We start from the raw sequence: 19,380 nt of genomic DNA on the forward strand, positions 1-19,380 counted from the left end.
AATATAAAGTATCTTCTGATCAGTTTGGGGCAAGAATTGATTATACAGTTTGAGTTCATTTTAGTATTATAGGAAGCAAACCACAAGTTGATTAATTTTGTCAGCATTTTCTAGGACAGAATCCAACTCAAGTGTATACATAAACACAAAAAATAAATCCACACTTATTCTTGTTAAAGTAGTAAAATTGGAAAAGAATAAAAACTCAACATGATCAGCTTGTCCAAAGTTTCTTGATTGTGTCAGATTTTCATTTTTTGTGAGGTCCTTTAGTTTGGGTTCAAATCTTTTCTGTTATTTTCTTGGTATGTGACCTTGGGCATATTTCTTAATCTGCATATTGGAGCTAATAGGCCTGAGATAAGGATATGAACATAAGTAGTTTACCTGGGAAATGATCCAAGAAGTGCCAACCGGGAGTGGGGAAATGAGATGGGGAAGAGGTAGAAGTCAATAAAGGGTATATTATTGAGCAGGTGCCATTATAGGCAACTGGTTCTCAATCCTGCTGGACAACCCTGGGAGATGGTATTTAGAAGGGAGCTGGGTATTAATCTACCAAATCCCATCAGTAACTGGTTGAGCATGGTGGCTAGGCTATATAACCTCTACCACAGAGAGGAAGTCCTCAGGCAAAAAAAAAAAAAAAAAAAATGCAGGTTTTCATCAAGTGGAAGCTTTCAGGAATGAGAAGTGAAGAACTTGGGTAGTGCATATACAGCATCTGTTACACCTCCTTCCTCAAAGGGACATAGTGAACATAAGATAATGTATCAAAAGTTAGTTGTCATTGCCTAGCATAGAAACTGCTCAAGAAGAATTAATTTTCTTATATTCTTTTGAATTGTCTGAGGCAGGTCCATCTTCTACAAGTGCGTGCTTAATTCCTCTACTTTTTTCTTTACAAAACAGGAAATATTCTAATTATAGAGGTTTATTGGACTTGATTCTGAGATTGCTAAAAACTACATGGACATGTTTATGACCTTGGATTCAGACCCAATGAGTTAGAAAGCAACTAACCACTGCAGTTAAAGCATAGAAATTAGATTTTATTTCCTAGGAAGCTGGAAAATTTCATCACTCCAAATGCAAAGAGTGAAGTATACTCTTGTTAACAATATTAGTGATTTCATCTAAAAATTCTTATTCACTATGGTGGGAAAGAAGATCTGTATTCCTGCAGTTCTCACAAACTCCATATCAGTAAGATCTAAACTTAGATTTCATAACTATGTTATACAATCTGCCAGATTAAAAATGACAGCAATAGAGACCAAATCTTCATTATTCCTCACAGTTTACTTGTGGCTTTCTCTTAAAAAATAAACAAATGAACGATTTTCCTGTGTATATGAAATGTGCTTCTGGTCAAGGATGCCTGCTCCCAGATGGAAAATCAAGACCTTGCCTTTTTCTGTAACTTCCTGCCCCAAATTTAATCTATTTGCAAGATTCCTCTTACTAAAAGAAGTCCATAATTATGATTCTTTTACTCTGTTCTTATAGTTATGTTCCATCAGTTCTGGCACCCCCCCTACTCCCACCCCACATTTCCACATTTTAACATCCCTGAAGGATGCATCTAAAACTTAGTGATATCAACAAGTGCTGGCTTCAGTCTTTGGTCATCCTGTAGTTAATACTGCCTGTGTATATGCAGCCTTTATCTCAGCTTTTCACTTTATGTTACTTCCACTAACTTATATGTCATGTTCATACTACCCTGTCGAGCTGCCATTTAAAATTTCTTTAAAATTTACACTATGACTTGTCATTGAACAAAAAAGTTACTGTGTGCACATAAAGGCATGAAAATAGAGCAATTGGAAGTATTAACTTGTTATTACTGAAGCAAGCATTCATGAGTGAAGACTGACGGCAATTCCATATTTTCTTACAAAGCAAAAGCTAAGCACTTCCCAGGATGTAAGACAAGAAGATACCCAAAGGTAGAAAAAACTATGTTATGCTTTGTTACTGGGATACATGCACATTCAAGACTATCCGTTGCCAAGAAATACAACTGAAATCAGAAAAGAATTGCCAAATCTCTGGCATAGATGTGATTTGATTAATTAGTATATCATGCAAGATTGTAATTGGAACAGTAAAGATCAATTTACCTAAAATGCCCTGCTGTTATTTTAAGCTGTTTAACTTTCAGCAACATAATTCAAATTAAAGAAATTTTTCAGAATGGATAGCAGAGGCTCAGAAAAAAATGTCATAGAGGCAACAGTGTCATAGTCATTAAGAAACAGTGCATCAACCACAGTCTTCCTGGCACATAGATCAGGCTGCGATGAAAAACACAATTGGCAATGACCTGTAGTGTAAAGGTGATTTAGCAGAATCAAACTTTAAAAGTTTTAGGAATACCTTAATCAGCTTATGTTGCTTACACATACCTCCCTATTCGGGCTCAAGGGTACTTACACCATAAAAGAGCTCTTTCAATTATTATTAAAAATTTTCAAGTTATAAAACCATTATATCATAGTTTAATTGTCAATGTTTCTGTTTTTCTTGTTGTCTTTCCTAACTAGTTCATAAAATAATGCCATAACTTATTATTGTAAGACATCTTATTATTGTAAGACAGTGGTAATAATAACTCCCAATTCTGAGTATCCACCAGCTACCACATTTAGCACTTTATGTATATTACCTTAGTGTTCCTCACAAAACCTTAAGAGGTATATAAAGGGTGTCCTCATGAAACCTCAAACCTTTGAAAAGTTTCCAAATGGGGTTATAAGTTTTTTGTTTATATGTTTCTTTTTTTTTTTCCTGGTGGTATTGAGGACTGAACCCAGGAGCACTACACATGCTAAGCACATGCTTTACCACTAAGCTACACCCTCAATACTGATCAGTTTTTTAAAATATGGTTTAGCACCTCTGGTTGATTATGATGATGATGATTATCATCATCATCATCATCTTCCAGATGACATAGATAACTAAACACCAAAACCCTAATTCTGAAATGATGATAAAATACTCAAGGGAGGCTCAGTGTGTGGTCTAGTTCACTGAAGCTAAACAAGTGATATAACTCTAAGTTATGTTGTGTTAAAAAATATAATTTGGATGTTATATATATTTGGATGTCTTAATGAAGAAGAAAACCTTAGTGTGTGTGTGTATATATATATATATATTTTTTTTTCCCAATGTTTATTGAGTTTCAATAAATCATTTAAAGAAGGCCACAGGCAAAGCTAATGAAGTCCAGATTATGTGGTTAAAAAAAAAAAAAAGGCAGCAGCAGCCCCAAAAGAATATACCTGAAATGTAGAAAGAGAAAGAAATTCCTTGAGTAACAGCTCCAGAACTAACCATGTAAGCCTGTGGTACTGCATTCCTCTGACCTGGTTGATGCCTTATTCTGCAGACTGTGTTTTCCATCCCACTCTGGGAATAAGACACTGGAGAGTCAAGTTCACTCACATTCTTAATATCATGTTCCTCTTCTGTGCCATTTGTTTACTAGTTCAGTAAGAATATAAAGTGAAAACAAGCTGAAACCAAATCTCAATGAACACTCTCCCTTCTCTTCAAAGCAGAACCAGTGCTTAGGGTGTGGACTAGTTTACCTCTGTACAGATCAGCATCCCAATGCTCAGAGTCCCACAACTTTCCTAAGGATACAGATCTATTAAGTATTTGTTCAAAAAGAAATTTGAACCCCAGGCTGGCACATACTCTATTCAACTGATATGACACAGTTTCTATTTTCCAACTATTAGCATTAAAGTTGCTTTCAGTACTTCATAATTATAAATATAAACATTATGGTACCAAATGGATTTTAGTTTACTTCTTTTAGTGCATTAACTTAGATCTGATGTAGGATTAGTTTTATGACCCATATTTTCCTAAAGTACTCTCTGGAAAGACCATACCAGAAATAGATGGGTATGTCTATTTTACTACACGTTTGTTGGACCATTTTTCAACAAATTTGGTTAAATCAATGTAACTAAAGTGTATAAAACAGTAGCTTTCACTTGCATATATTTATCACTGGTAATATTGAAAATTTTGTGTTTACTTTTTTGAGTTATAAGAACGTGTGTGTGTGTGTGTGTGTGTGTGTGTGTCTGTGTGTGTATAGTCATGCACAGCTTAACAACTGGAATACATTCTGAAAAAATGTGTCATGAGGCACTATATCATATGTGCATTAGAGTACCCTTAAACAAACTTAGGAAAGCTACCATGTCACCAAGTGATATAATCTTATGGAACCATGTTTGTATATTCAATCCATTGTTGGCCAAAATATTGTCAAGTGTCACATGACTGTATATGTGTTGTGCCTAGCTATCAATCTATCTGTATCTTTTAAAAGCTGTATGGGAAAGAACAAGTTTTTTCTTATACAATCCAAAATATTTAGGGGTTATATAAATGGAGATAGTATGTTTCCTTTTCAAATAATAATTTTTAGAAACTGCATAGTTGTTGGAAGAACATCTATAATTATGTAAGACATTATGAAAATAAATGGCTTATTAAGCAATCCCTACATTGCTTACATATGACTATATGCTTAAATGCTTGAATTCTGTGGGGATGTGAAAAAAATACATCTTTATTTTATAAGAAATATAAGACAAGCACATATGACAATTTTAGAGTATATATACTATGGGAGCTAAATTGTGTCATAACCCCAGGTGAAATTCACAAGAGAATGGAAGCCAGAATAAAAGGAAGAAAATGAAAATTGATCTGCCTCTTTAAAGAGGAAGGCAGAGGGATAAAGAGCAGATACTATTTGAAGTGAAAAAAAATAGCATTACCAGCCCTGGTTTGATGGAAAGAAGTTGCATATCCATGGAAACTCAGCATTCTCAGAGTGAAAAGGGAGGGGGAAGCTGGGAGACATAAAAAATGAGTTCTAGAAATAAGATATGATAGAGCCAAATGACTGAAAGTCCCACACACCTGGCACCGAGTTCAAACTGAACACAATGACCAATAGAGCCACAGTAAGTATGGAAGCAAACATGCCAGGGGAGAGCAGTGGGCTGTGGGTCCAACAGACACTGGCTCAACACTGCAGACACAGAGGCAGAAAAGCTGCTACAGAATCCACCACGGCAGCCAGGTGGAAAAACAAGGACCTGAGCCAAGGGGGTTTCCCAGAAACATTTCCAAATGAACACCAGAAGGCCAGGGTGACGGAATAAACATGGAGATGCAGAGAGAAAAGGAACTGAATGTGGCTAAAGCACAGAGGGCAAGCTGGTTTTAAAGGAAAGACACCAATTTCCATGTGTATGTTTCTGAAAGAATGTATTATCTTAGAAATGTCATAATCATCTATCTGTAATCAACAGACTTCAACTAGGTTAGGAAAAGGTATTTTAAGGAAATTGAATTAATGTAATCACCTTTCCAACCAGGAGTCAAAATGGTAAGCATTATGAAGGAGATGGTCATCATTTTCCTCACTGCAATTGTTTCAATTTTTCTTGTTTAGTTAATTTACTTTGAAATCCTGTCTTATTTCTCAAAAGATTTGAGGGCTTATCCAGGAAGACTGATGCTTTAATTCTTCATTTATTGAGTTTTTCCCAATTTTTAAATACACAAATAACATTAAATGCATCCTTTAAAGCACAATTTCATATTTGATACACACAAAGTTTAAAAATTTTGAGTTACAATATGTGCATTGTATCCTGCCTGGCTCTCCTATTCTAATGTACCACAGTTATTTAGTTTTTTAAACAGCAAGAAACTCATCTTCTTGCTAAGGTATGTTATATTCAACTTCAGTGAGGTAGAACATTATACAACTTCTTAAAACCAGTCCCATTTAACTAGCAACTGTGACACATGGTAAATGACCATTATGAACATAAAACTAATTATTTCATGTTTATCTTGCTGGCTAAGATCATGGGAATTACCAAAATATTTACTTTCTGCACTATGTTCCCATAGACAGTTTTAATTGTGATGATACTTGAACAGTCATAAAGGGAGACTTAATACTGACACCAGACTTCCTCCTCTTGTTTGCCTTTTAAGAAAAGGTCATTAATAATAGTAATGATTAGCCATCTCGGTCATCACTCAATCCAGACAGCTGACACAATGGCCCTTACATCAAATCTGACCTGTGACGTAGAAGTCTTTAAACCTTGTAAATGAGCCTTGATAAGTCCCTCCACACAATAGGATTTCCTATTATAAACATCTGTTTTCTCACATGAACCATGTTGAACATGTTAAAAATAAGTGTATTTTCATATCAGTTTGTAAAAGGAATAATCAATCAAAAGTAAGGCAGGAGATCTAAATCTCCTCCCCCAACTGAAGTAAATTTCCATCCTAATTTTCCCAGGGACTTTTAAAGTTCAATACTAGGGAAGGTAACTATTAAGCCCATAAGAACACAATCAAGCTTTTCTTTTTCAAATAGTAGATAATATCTACTGAAGATATTGAATGTACTTTGAAAGAAAAGAAAAATCCAAACAAAATGCTATGCAATGTGCCAATATTTCTTCCAACTCTTGGATTCTATGTAATCAGGTCCCAAAACCAGGGTGTAGTGCTCTTTTCTTAGAGATTCCTCCAGAGTCAAGTGAACAGAAATCCAACACAGCCCACTTGGAAATGTTGATACTGACTGCTCCTCTTTGCTCTCTTGCCATCTGCTAGATGAACTAAGTGGATTTCGTCCACATACCAACTCCAAATGTAACCACCTAGAATGTTGTATTCAAAAGTATTCAGAGACTATGTACAAGTTAAACAGGAAATTCATGATGATTATAATGTCTGCCAAAGCCAGGAAGGGTATATTAGTCAGCTTTCCATCACTGTGACAATATAGCTGAGATAATTAACTTTATAAATCGATTACAGATAGAAAAAGTTTATAGGCAGAAAGGTTTATTTTGGCTCACAGTTTCAGAGGTTTCATTCCATAGTCATTTGGCCCTTTTGCCTTTGGGCCTCTGATGAGGTAGTACATCATGATAGAAGCATGAGGTGGAGGAGCTGCTGACTTCATGGTAGAGACAGGAAGCCAAAGAGAGAGACAGAAAGGGGAAGGGTTCCCCTATCTCTTTCAAGAGCATGCTGCCAATGACCTAACTTCCTAATAGGCTCCACCTCCTAAAGGTTCCATTATCTCTCAACAGCACCTGAAATAGCCCACTTGGAAATACTGGTACTTCTCCTTGATGGTGGACTGATGTTTTAGTGTGGATATACAGTGTCCCCTAAAAGTTACTGTTAAGACTAAAACAGATGACAATCAAGCCTTCAACACATGGAGCTTTGGGGGACATTTCTAAACCATAGCAAAGGGAAACTAGCAGTACTCATGCTGACTTCTTGTCTCCCCTTTATATAGGTACACAAATCTCTCCATAGAAATCTATTCCTGGGAGAGGATTTGGGTATTGTACATATGTCCATGATGATCCTAGGATACTAGAAACAGGGACCAGTGGTGCAAATATCATGGCAGAACTTAATGTCAGAGTCCTACCTTACTTTCATTTATCAAAATGTGCTGAAGCTAATTCTCTTGATGACCAAAGAAACTTTCTGCAATGATAGAAATGTTCTATATACAGGCTGGTCAATGTAGTAAACACTCAACATATGTGGCTACTGAGCTGTTGAAATACAGTCAGTGATATCTAATTTTATTTCACTTAATTTATTTAATATCACGTGACAAGATGCTACTATATTAGACAACACAGGACTACAATGTTTGCCCATGAAGTTGAAGAAAACCCACAAAGAAGGGATCTCAGTCTGCTTTGTTTATTGAGGCATGCTGTATGCCTAGAACACTGCCTAAAACAGTATTAGGCATTCAATAAATATTCCTTGAGTAAATAACTAGATAAAAGATCTTTCTTATTAGGCCATACTTATTTGGCTTCTGTATGGTATCATGGGAGGGAGATATATCTCATGCTATAATTAAACACTCTTTCAGAATCAAAACAGTAACACAGTCTGCACTGACTTTGGTAAATAAAATGTTTTCAAAAAAAATTCAAGTAGTGGATTATTGAGATATTTACATTCTGCACTGAGAATTTACTCTAAACATCCTTAGTTCTTAATTTGAAAGGTATGAAAACAATTAACTTTAAAATTGTCCTATCAAGGGCTAGGGCTGTAGATCAATAGTAGTTAGCAAGTGCAAGGCCCTGGGTTTGATCCCCAGCACAAAAAAAGAAAAAATTGCCCTATCACATATTGTGATAATTATTTTTCACAAAACTTCATCAGAAGACGAAGATGGTAATGACAATTACTGACTATCAAGTCCAATAATGGAACTGAGTTTAAGAGCTCTTTTTTTTTTTTTGAGATACCAAGTAGAACATTTAATGTTTTTCTTAGAGTGAAAAGGGGGTATCCCAAAAAATCATATATAAGTTTCAGCACCTTAAAAATTATATGTAATAGTCTGCAATACCAGCATTTATTTGCTCCATTATAGTACTGAGAAGTGACAACAATGGAAAAGCATTACTAAAAACACAGATCAAAGAAAACAATGATCAATATTGTTCCAAATGCAATAGCATTTAAACAAAATATTGATTAATGTAATGCAAAGAACATTATTTTTCCATTAGCAATAGTAAATTCTAAATATTCTGTTTTCTGAACCTGATACCATTAGAAAGAAAATATTCTAGAGTTTACCCTGCCTTTTGACACATACCATATAGACAACAACACAACACAATCATTATGCAGAGCTGTTTGAAATGTAAATAAAATATATTCTGAACATTTTCTTCTACCTCTCAATACATGTGGGGACATCTGACCTTGAGCTGAGAGTTTCTTCTGAAAATGTTGTCCACATGTCTAAAGTACCCCCCTCCCACATGTACTCTGCCATCTACCCTCAACCAAACCATCTAAATTACATTCAGATTTTTGTGGTATCATAATAACTTCAATATGGGATATATTTTCAACATTCTGGTAAGAGACTCCTTTCTTCCCGCCTCACCCTCCTTCCAAGTTATTTCAGGTTTGCATATTTCATTTTCACATCTCAGTGGGATACCCATCACATAGCATTTATTTGTGAGGTCTAAAGGCATAATGTGAGGGACTGTGAATGAGTATGTCAAAACCACATGCTGTATATGTATGTCTTAAAGAATGAAAAAGGATTCCTTTTTTCTCAAGACATAGAAGCTGTCTTCACAGTAGAAGCCCAAAGTGAATACCACAACCTAATTAAAGATGAAGAGCATAACAAGCAGTATTAAAATGTCTTTTTTGATTCATTCTTCTCCAAGCTATGTTTTTATCAAATGTCTTGTCTCATTAATAACTCCAATAGACATAACGAGTATGCACACCTTCTAATCTCACCAGATTTGAAAGAGAGTTGAAAGTATTTTCCTCTACATGTTTTCTGGGAGGTATGAAAGAAAAGGTTGCAGAGGATGCAGGGTGGAAAGAGGCTCTGGGAAGAGACTAAGTCCACTTACTTGCCTACAGGGATGATCACACTTATTAATATACTTCCAGACAGAAGAGGCTGCTTTTAATCATCACTGGAATAAGAAACACCACAATCTCTCTTAGGAATCAGTTCCTACATTTAGAACCTTGATATCCAGGAAAATCTTCCATGTTTCAGGGGTAGCTTCCTAATAAACAATGGAGCTGCTTGTTCACTCAGGCCCTTGTGTGTAGAAGGGACTCCTGCCCAGTTTAATGTTTTTGTTTTGTTTTGTTTTGTTTTTTGTCACCATCTTGAAATTCTTAGTACTTTTATTTTTGAACTGTGTTTTGTAGGCAAAGTCTGATGGGGCAATGGAGCCTGTGTATGAAAAGGAAAGATACAGGTAGTGTATGTGTCCCATCTCTCCTTTCTGTCCCATTCACAAACAGACTGGAAACCTCAGAAGTGCCATGGCCCTAGGATGCGTGGGATGCTCAAGTGAGGAAGGTATGCTGTGTCTAGATGATTAACCAGGGATACTGACAGCTCAAGAGGCTTTTCACTGGAACCAGAAAGTGTTTTAAATGAAGAAAGAATTCAGTAGCATTCAAAGAAACATGAATGACTGAGGAAGTCTACTCTATCCTTTCTTACTCCTGTTTCTTTCCCGTATCATGAAACCACTTGCATTGAAAATGATAACTTGGAATGAAAGGGAAAGATGCAGCCACACAGAGTTCCTTTTCCAAGTGTTGGAGTATGGCACATATCAAACAAAAAGTGAAATAAAAAGTTAAATCTTGTGCAGCAATTCCACAGTTCTGTAAAAACACATCTGCATGTATAAGCTATAAAATACAAGTTGTGTAATTTTGTTGAGTCTTCATATGATCATAATGCTCTCATATTTGTATTTCAAAATGGCACTTCTCTTTATAAAGATCAGTGGTAAATTTTATACCAATAGTTTAGATTTTTAATTTTTCTTAGAAGGACATGAAATAGTAAATAAAAAGCACCATTGCAAGGCAACCATGGTGGTACACTCATATAATCCCAGCAACTCAGGAGGCTGAGAAAGGAAGACTGCAAGTTCAAGGCCAGCCTCAGCAACTTATCAAGTCTTTCAGTAAGCAAGACCATGTGTCAATATAAGAAATGAAAAGGGCTGGGGATCTAGCTTAGTGGTAAAGTATCCCTGGCTGGGTTCAACTCCCAGCACCAAACAACAACAACAAAAAGCACCATAGCAAGTTGAAGGGAGACAGGCGGGAGGGAGGGAGGGAAGGAGGGAAGAAAGGAAGGAAGGAAGGAAGGAAGGAAGGAAGGAAGGAAGGAAGGAAGGAAGGAAGGAAGGAAGGAAGGAAGGAGAGAGAGAGGAAGGAAGGAAGAAGGAGAGAGAGAGGAAGGAAGGAGGGAGAGGGAGGGAGATCCAGGTAGGAAGGAAAGAAAGAAGGAGGAAGAAAGGAGGGAGGGAGAGAGGCACAGAGGGAGGGAGGGATGGATGGATGGAGGGAGGCAGAGAGGGAGGGAGGGGGAAGGGAGGGAGGGGGAAGGAAGGAAGCAACCTACCTTGCTTTGTTTTTAGTTCAATAATCCCTCTCTTACCTACAGGGTAAGTAGATAAGAGAGGGATTCCAAAAACCCAGTGAGTACCTAAAAACTTGCACAGGATAAGCCCTAGGTATCTTGTTTTTTCCTATGCACATACCTATGATAAAGTTTAATTTATAAATTAGGCATAGTAAGAGATTGACAATAAAAACCAATAATAAAATAGAACATTTATAACCATATGCTGTAATAAAAGTTATGTGAATACACATGTTCTCTCTTTCTCTCTCAAGAATCAAGACAAATATTAATATTTTTGGACCATGGTTGACCACAGGTTAAGAAAAACACAAAAAGTGAAAACCAAGGATAAGGGAGACTATAACATCTGTTTTAACAACATTTCAGCACTTTTCCATACTTCATGAACAAGGGGACTGCAATATCCTTTGCACTGAGCTCTACAAGTTCCGTAGCTGGCTCTGCCCTGCTTCCTCCAGTGGTAGACTGCATCCTCTATGTCTGTTCCACAAGGCCACCTTGGTAACTGTCACCATTTTCTCTGCTCACCAACCCAACAAATACTGACTGCACTATGCTCAGCCTTGTGCCAGGTACTGCAGATATAAAAAGCAATAGGGTACTCTTGCTCTGAAGTATATGGGGACAGGAACAAATAACCGTGGAAAAGTAGAAATATTCACCTTGCATGAATTTAGTGAGGACTATAAATAATACACATAAAATGTACAAACCAGTTTCAACAACAATTGCTAATAACCCAATTGTCGAAAAATCTGATTCAACTGACAAAACTTGTGATTTTCAAAATTATATTCAGGACTCTTTTCATTAAAATATGGTGTGCTGGTTAAAAATATGTGCTTTGGAAGCAAGCACACCTGCATCCATACTGGTTCTGTTGCCCTCTAGTTTCAGAAAGGAACTTCACTGTCATATCATAATTTTCGCATATATGAAATAGGGATGAAGACAGTACCTTAACTATCTCTGTGACATAATTAAAATAGTGCCTGACAAGCACTTAAAAATATATTTCCAGAACTATTATTTTTAGTACCATGTCCTCACATTTGGCTTTAAAATGAATTTGAGGGCTGGATTGTGGCTCAGTGGTATAGTGCTTGTCTTACACGCGTGGGGCACTTCAATCCTCAGCACCACATAAATAAATAAAATAAAGGTATAAAAAAGTGAATTTGAAACAAGTTTTCCTTTGAAAGCATTTACTCTAGTACAAAACACTAAGTTCAGGGTCCCTAATTTCTAAAATATATATTATTTTTGTAAATAAAAGCATAGAAGAAGTCACTTAGAGAAATTGATCAAATTCTGCTATTACGTGTATGACTCTGTGACAACAAAGTCCACCTTTATGTACAATCAGTTAAAAAAAAAAAAAAAAAAAAAAAAAAAGGATGTTAAGAAAAAGTCACCCAGAATGGCATCTGGTGGTTATATATACCTCTATGTTTCAAAAGATCTAAGATGTTTTTATTTAAATAATCCTTCACTGAAAAATTCAATTATCACCTTCATTTTCCCCCTTTTAATTCTAAACTGCCCATTCTAGGGTGAGGGCAAAAAAGTTTATAAACTATTATAAATAACTCTATAAATGAAAGGAACTATTCCTGTCATAGCAAGGCCATCTCAGCTCTCTCTAACCTTTGAAGTGACACTTAAATTTAAGAATACTGCACAGGTTAAAATGGCTGTACTGTTTTCTCTGGAGGAAAAGGAAAGGATTAGCTAAACTGAAGGTTTATTGCCATAACTCAGGCTGTCAAATGACTGTTTCCCTGGATTCTAAGTGATTGAAGAGCACATAAAAAATAGACTGAATATCACATAAAAATGGACTATATACCTATTTTTAAAATAGCTCTAGAAAAAAATAAAGGTCCTCATTTGACACTTTATTATGGCTTAAAGAAAAAAAAAAGCATTTTGTAAAAAAAAAAATAAAAATCTCAAGGCTCTATTTGATAACTTAGAAAACATGGATAGCCATGTGACATCTTTCCAAAACCAAAATCTTTTCAACAACACTGGCTGTTTCCACTGCAGGCATGTGGGTCCTTACCAATTCTTGCATGTCTTCCTGTAGTGGCAGAAATGCTGCTTCCAGAATAGCAATCTGGTCAGCACTAAGCTTCTGCCACAGGCCGATCAGCAGAATCATCAAGTGGGTAGCACTTTTCAGCTTGGTGAATGCCTGGAACAGATTGCCTTGGTTTTCCTCAACAGCATCTGCTAGAGCTATTACCTGTAGAAATTACAAACTTTGGTTAGGGATAATTTCACAATTCTTGAGCCCTCAACAAATTACATTTGGCACAGTTTTGTTTTTCTTTAAAACAACTTGATGAACTTTGTCTTTCACAAGCATAAGCTATGTTGAGCAATAAAAGAGTTATCATTCATCTACTCATTTCCTTCTTTAAAAAAATGTCCAAAGTAATTCCAAATCCATATGGCCAGAAGATGAAAATATCCACAACATCAGCTTAATGCAGACATTGTTCAGTGTCTGCTTCACCATTGATTGACCTTCAATATTTGGTAATACAAGCAACCTCTAAGAAGGTTTATTATAGCTTTTATTACCAGCCATGGATACCAATCAATTAAAATATTCTTTCAAAATAATTGTATTTTTCTTACAGTTCAAAATAATTTCATTATACCTTTTTTTCAGAAAGTAATGATCTTCCCCTGATATTAGTCTTTATATGTTACATAGTGTTAGAATAGCAAATATTTATTGACTATATCTAAAAGGCAGATAATTTCAAACATTAGGCCAGTTGAATAATGTAGTTTTTAACCCAAATGTCAGGAACAGCCCACAGGGACATGAAAGAAAAAAAAAAAAGTTTAGGGTGTGTTAGCTTTACAATGCCAAATCTACTTAGGATAAAAATTGGCAAGAGTGACTAGAATTTGCTTTTTTTTTTTTAATCCTTTTGAATAATCCTGTGGAAAAAAGAACTAAAGCAACAATTGGATGAAACATCCAAGGCTGCCCAATGGTGTTTTATTTTATTTTAATATCGTGGTGAATTCTGTGCTCATTAAAAGTAATGAACTGACTGCTCCAGAGGCTGACAGTCCCCAGAACACAAATAGCAAAGGCCAAGGCAATGAGTTCCTTTCTATAAGTCCCTGTCAGCTTGAGGGACTAGAGTTCTGATGAGATTCAGAAGTCTGGTGCAGATGAGCCATTTGGTGATATTTCATGGCTTACTGACTCTGGCCCAAAGGGCTTGTTAAAAAGTCATCATTCAAACAAGCAGAGTCTACAGCTGTGTGGTCTCTCAATTCACTGTGGGGAGAGGGGCTATAAAGGGAAAGTCCTCAGAGTATCTGGGAGACCCTAGAAAAGAGATACAAGATAGGGAGAGAGGGTGCAACTGAAGGCCCTTGCCTGAAAATGCTTGACAGATCAGGATTCTTTGTCACTTAGCGGAGGGCTTACAGGAGTTATAAAAGGTAATCACAGTTCACATTCAGCTCTCCAAGGAGCTATGGAAGTTTGAAGCAAGACCAATGCTACAGAAAGTGCATTTCTTATTATGTGCCTAGTATTGTGCTTGCCATTGGCATTCAAAAGAAGTACATAATATCTCAAAGCCCACAAGGATCTTTTAAATTTTGAGAAGAAAACATACATATACAACCAATTAGTGGGAAGAAACATTACTATAATAATGTCCTAATTGTGCAGAACAGAAAGTAAGTGTGAAATAAGTTAGCAAAGGGATGGATTACTGTGGGCCAGAGTTAATATCCCTGGGGCCTCTTTTACTCAAATGGGGCTTGGAACTCATCCCTTCCTATTACTTCAAGAAGTCCCCTTGAAGAGAAGGAGAGAAGCCACTTTCCTTAAACCAAAACACCTGGATTTATATACTTCCCCACCCTCACCATGATTACAACTGACTCCTGTTAAAAATCTAAGTTTATACCTTTTTCTCCCTGTGAATGTTAACAATTAAGCCTCATTGTGGAGCCATGATATTGACATAGATGCTGATTGTCAAAACATCCAAATCATTCAAAGATCAAGGTCGTAAATACCTACTGACTAGCAGGTATATGCAAGAATTTGAAGGAAACCCTGTAGGGAATTCAATGGTGACAGATCTAATCTGTACCTTCAGAGAGTCCATAATAAAGAAAGGAAAAGAGGTCAAGGAAGCAAAAATTGACCATATAAGGAAGACAGGATAGACTCTAAAGGAGGGTTCCATTAACGTTAAGATTATTATTTTAATGATAATCCCTCTAATTAACTGAGCATAGACTGGTGCCTCAAATTTTGCTCTGTGCTATGCAGGTATCATGGCTTCAGTCCTCATGCTTTCAAAGCAACTTAGTTCATACCATGTCTCTTTCACAAATGAGAACTTTGAGGTTCAACTAATATCTGGCATTTGCCTGGTACTGTACACAGGGTATGCAATCTGTGTGCATACTCAGAAGAGGCCCAAACTTAGTTTAAGGCTCTACTGTGTGTCTGTCCTGAGATTCTTAAGAATTTTATTTTTGAACCTGTGTTTTGTAATTGAAGTCAATGGAACAATGAAGCCCAAACATGAGCAGAAGATAAGTGCTTCCCACAGGAGTGAAATGCTTTTACATTTGCCTTTAAAACTGGCATTAACATATAAAGATTAGGGGTAAAGGCCATGCTTATAGTTTAAATTTTTACATTTTTCCTTACATGGAAATATGTTAAATATAAAATTAAAACAAAACAAAACACCACTGGAAGCTGTGAAAGCAAGACCACTAAAGAAAAAAAAGTCTTATTTTAATAGCTGTTTTAATATCTGCCTTTTTAACAAGAACCCTCATTTTCATTTTGCATTGGGATCTGCAAATTAAGTAGTCAGTCTGATCGTACACCTAGTAGACGAAAGAACAGAATTCAAACTTCACAGTTGTCTCGCTCCATAGCCTGCTTGAGATTACTGCTAGCTGAGTATTGAAGATTTAGGAAAGAGAAGGTGAAGGGAGAACCAGTGGCATGCTGAAGCTGACTCAATCAGCCCTTCCCAGGTCCTGAGGAAAAAACAATTGTTTAATTGGCAGGGATTTTGCAAACCAGTTGCCATTGCTAAAAATTAGATTACATAAACTTAAAACTAAATAAATTACATTAAAAACTAAGGTAATAAATAATCAAAACTCATTTCTTACTACTTGATGTAGGCTCCAAGGTTACTTCTGCCTATTATATCTGTACATTGGAAACACTTTGCAATAGTGGGCTACTGCCCATTTCTTTCCAACTCTGCATTCAGAGACCTTACATTGGCAGCTGAAATCAGCCACCCTGGAAGTATTTACAACATGGAAACCAACAAATGTTAAGGAGTCAGGCTTCTTATACTCCCTCTCCTTGCCACAGAGCCTGTTGTTAAATATTTACCAGCACACCACTGAAAAGAGGTACCTGAAATGCATCCTAAAGCACACATATTAGGTAAGAGAGCTTTAAAAAAGAAGGAAACAACTTGAACAAAGCAGAAAAGTGGAGGCTGGTTGCTTGGGGAAGAGTAATCTTTTATGCTGGGAAGGATATTTCACAAAACTAAAAATGAACCAGAATGTCAGAGAAAAGAGCAGGCACTAGGGCGGCCACTGAGTACTCTGAGTGTGGGTGCTGCCTGATGGAGTAGCTATCAAATCGTAAGAAATATTTGGGGCATTTTGGGGACTTAAGTGAAAGTTTCATGCACGTTCCCGGCTATCGAGAGGAAATTCTCACTAAGTATAATTGCATGTCAGATCATGGACCCACCCAACTTACTAAACACAGCTGCGGTGGAAGAATGACTTCTCAGTGAGACAGCAGCCCAGGCCACAGGATCTTTCCTGAGCAAGGCCCAAAATACATCAATCCGGGAGAAGCATCGTCTCTCTCTAAGTTTCCGTCTCATTGGATATGTTTCTGTGCCATTGTGGAAACAGTCCACTATCCCCAAATGGTCACAGAAATTGGAAAGAAATGGGATAAACAATTCCTTATGTAAATTACCCCCAAGGAAAATCTTCTTGACCTACTGGCCAGCATGAAATACTAAACAGATCTCCATGTTCTCAATTTAGTTTTACACGTAACAGCCAAGTTTACTTTGTTCTTCTTGAAAGCCAAATGAATTTAGCAGAATTAACATAGTAAAAAGAGCTGGAAAAACTAGAACCATCAAGATTCAGATCTGTGTGACCAAGGCCTAGAAGATCTCCAGCTCACCTGGAACCGAGAAATGAGGCCAACCAGCTGCTAGGACTTAAATTTGAGGAAGAGTGATTTTTCAAGTCTCATCGCTGGCTAAGCAAGCTGTGTGTTCCCTGGTGTTCAACAGAACTACAGAAAGGGAAGGCTGTAGGAAACAATAAATGCTAACAATTTCAAGCACAATGTGTTGATGGCCTTTGTTTTGCTTTTTCAAATTGAAGGTTTCCAAATAAAATGGAGACCCCAAAGGACATCTCTGTCCAACTGCCATATCAGTTGATGCCAAAGTAATGAGGCAGAGGCCCAGGGAGCTGCTTGCAGGAAAACGCTCAACTCATAAAGTGAGTGTGAAATTAATCCCAAATACTTCCAGCTGCCAAGATAGGCTCTAAAATTGGTTACAGGAAAGCAGCAGCAGCAGCAGCAGCAACAGTGGAGTAGACATGAATCATACTATGTGAACACGACATGTCCAATTTCTTCACCTAAACTTATTGTCCAATCTGCCTCCAAATCTCATGTGTGTGGCATGCAGAATCCCACTACTTGCTGTGTAGGTGTCATTTAATGAAGGCTGACTGTGAGCCAGGCAATGCACTCCCTGAGATCATCATTTGGTCAGATAGGAATTGTTGATCCCCTCTGTCCTCACTTCCAGATGAAGAAAAGGAGCTTAGAGACATCTGAGCACATTGGCCATGGTGACAAACAGGGGCAGAAAAGTGTCAGAATTCCAATCTTGTCTTCTGATTTCCGATTGAGTGGTCCTGCTCCTTCTATACAGATACACAAATGTATACAGGTGGCCCCACAAAATAATGCTATGGATTTTTATATTGATAATCAAACAAAAATACTAAGGAAAAACACTACTCATATATTACATTCATCACAGACATAATTTTTCTACCATAGGGCTTTTAACATGGGGTCAATTTGAGCTGGTTGGTTTCTGCCCAAAGTTGCAAAGTCACTATAAAGGAAATGAGTTCATAATTTGTAAGGAGGAAAGTTAACATAATAAGCTTTCTTCTCTTAACAAGAGAAATATTATTATGTTCAATACAGCTCAAAAAAGGGGCTGGGTTCAGTGGTAGAAGCATACCTAGCAAGCATGAGGCACTGGGTTCAATACTCAGCATCATATACAAATAAAAAAATAAAGATATTGTGTCCACCTAAAAGTAAAAAATAAATATTAAAAAAATAAAAAATATATATATAACTCAAAAATATGAAGATTACAGATAAAGCATTTATTTTCTAGGTCTGCTTATTTAATGAAGCCACTTTTTAAATGGATGGTTCATTTGTTTTTTTCTAAATTTCACAATATAAATGGTCTGAGAAAGTTGACATTCTATATTTGTCAACATCATTTGAGTATGTCAAAGGACCAGTCACTGTGCAAAAACTTTTTTACCAAGATTATCCCATTTAAATCCCAAAAAAGGCTGAGCACGTAATGCACACCTGTAATCCCAGCTATTGAGGTGGTTGAGGCAGGCAGATAGCAAGCCAGCCTGGGCAACTCAGGAAGACACTGTACCAAAACAACAGATTTTAAAAAGACTGGAGATGTAGTTCAGTGATAAAATGTCCCTGGGCTCAATCCTCGGTACTACAAAAAATAAAGAAATAAAAATTTAAAAATCTAATGAGGTAAATACTATTATTGTTCCCATTTTAAAAATACTCTTATTTTTACTGAAAGAGTAAAATGTTAAGTGGCAGGGCCAGAACTCATAGTCAAGCAATCTGACCCAAGAAATGTCACCATATAACAGTGCCTACATTAATTATCTGCCCACACATAGGGCTCACCCTCGGCAATATGTGAAACAAATTCTATCAGGAGCTTCCCAATGGGAGGTTTCAGTTTTGCTGACCTTCAAATACCCCAGATGAATTAATATAGATTTATTATAATAAAAGTCCAGCTTGGATAAATAAGTTAAGAAAATGGATGAGTTTATACAACCCCTAGGGAAGAACGCAATAGACTGTGCTGGAACAGACAACGGCCTGGGAGCCAAGAAGATGGGATTTGCTACTAAGCAGCTCTACATCAGTCTTCAGTTTA

At 36.7% G+C, this 19,380-nt stretch overlaps 1 protein-coding gene across 14 annotated transcripts in view; it reads right to left on the bottom strand.

Moving 5' to 3' along the window:
• Window positions 1–19,380, bottom strand: part of Bbs9 (Bardet-Biedl syndrome 9) — a 459,963-nt gene that overhangs the window by 92,290 nt on the left and 348,293 nt on the right. For all 14 annotated transcript variants that reach the window (XM_078039867.1, XM_078039868.1, XM_078039866.1 and 11 more), the window contains one exon: window positions 13,134–13,316. In XM_078039867.1, coding sequence (XP_077895993.1) covers window positions 13,134–13,316 — 183 coding nt within the window. The remainder of the gene's footprint in view (window positions 1–13,133; window positions 13,317–19,380) is intronic.

This window comes from Ictidomys tridecemlineatus, chromosome 2, assembly GCF_052094955.1.
Source record: "Ictidomys tridecemlineatus isolate mIctTri1 chromosome 2, mIctTri1.hap1, whole genome shotgun sequence".
NCBI classification, from domain to species: Eukaryota; Metazoa; Chordata; class Mammalia; order Rodentia; family Sciuridae; genus Ictidomys; species Ictidomys tridecemlineatus.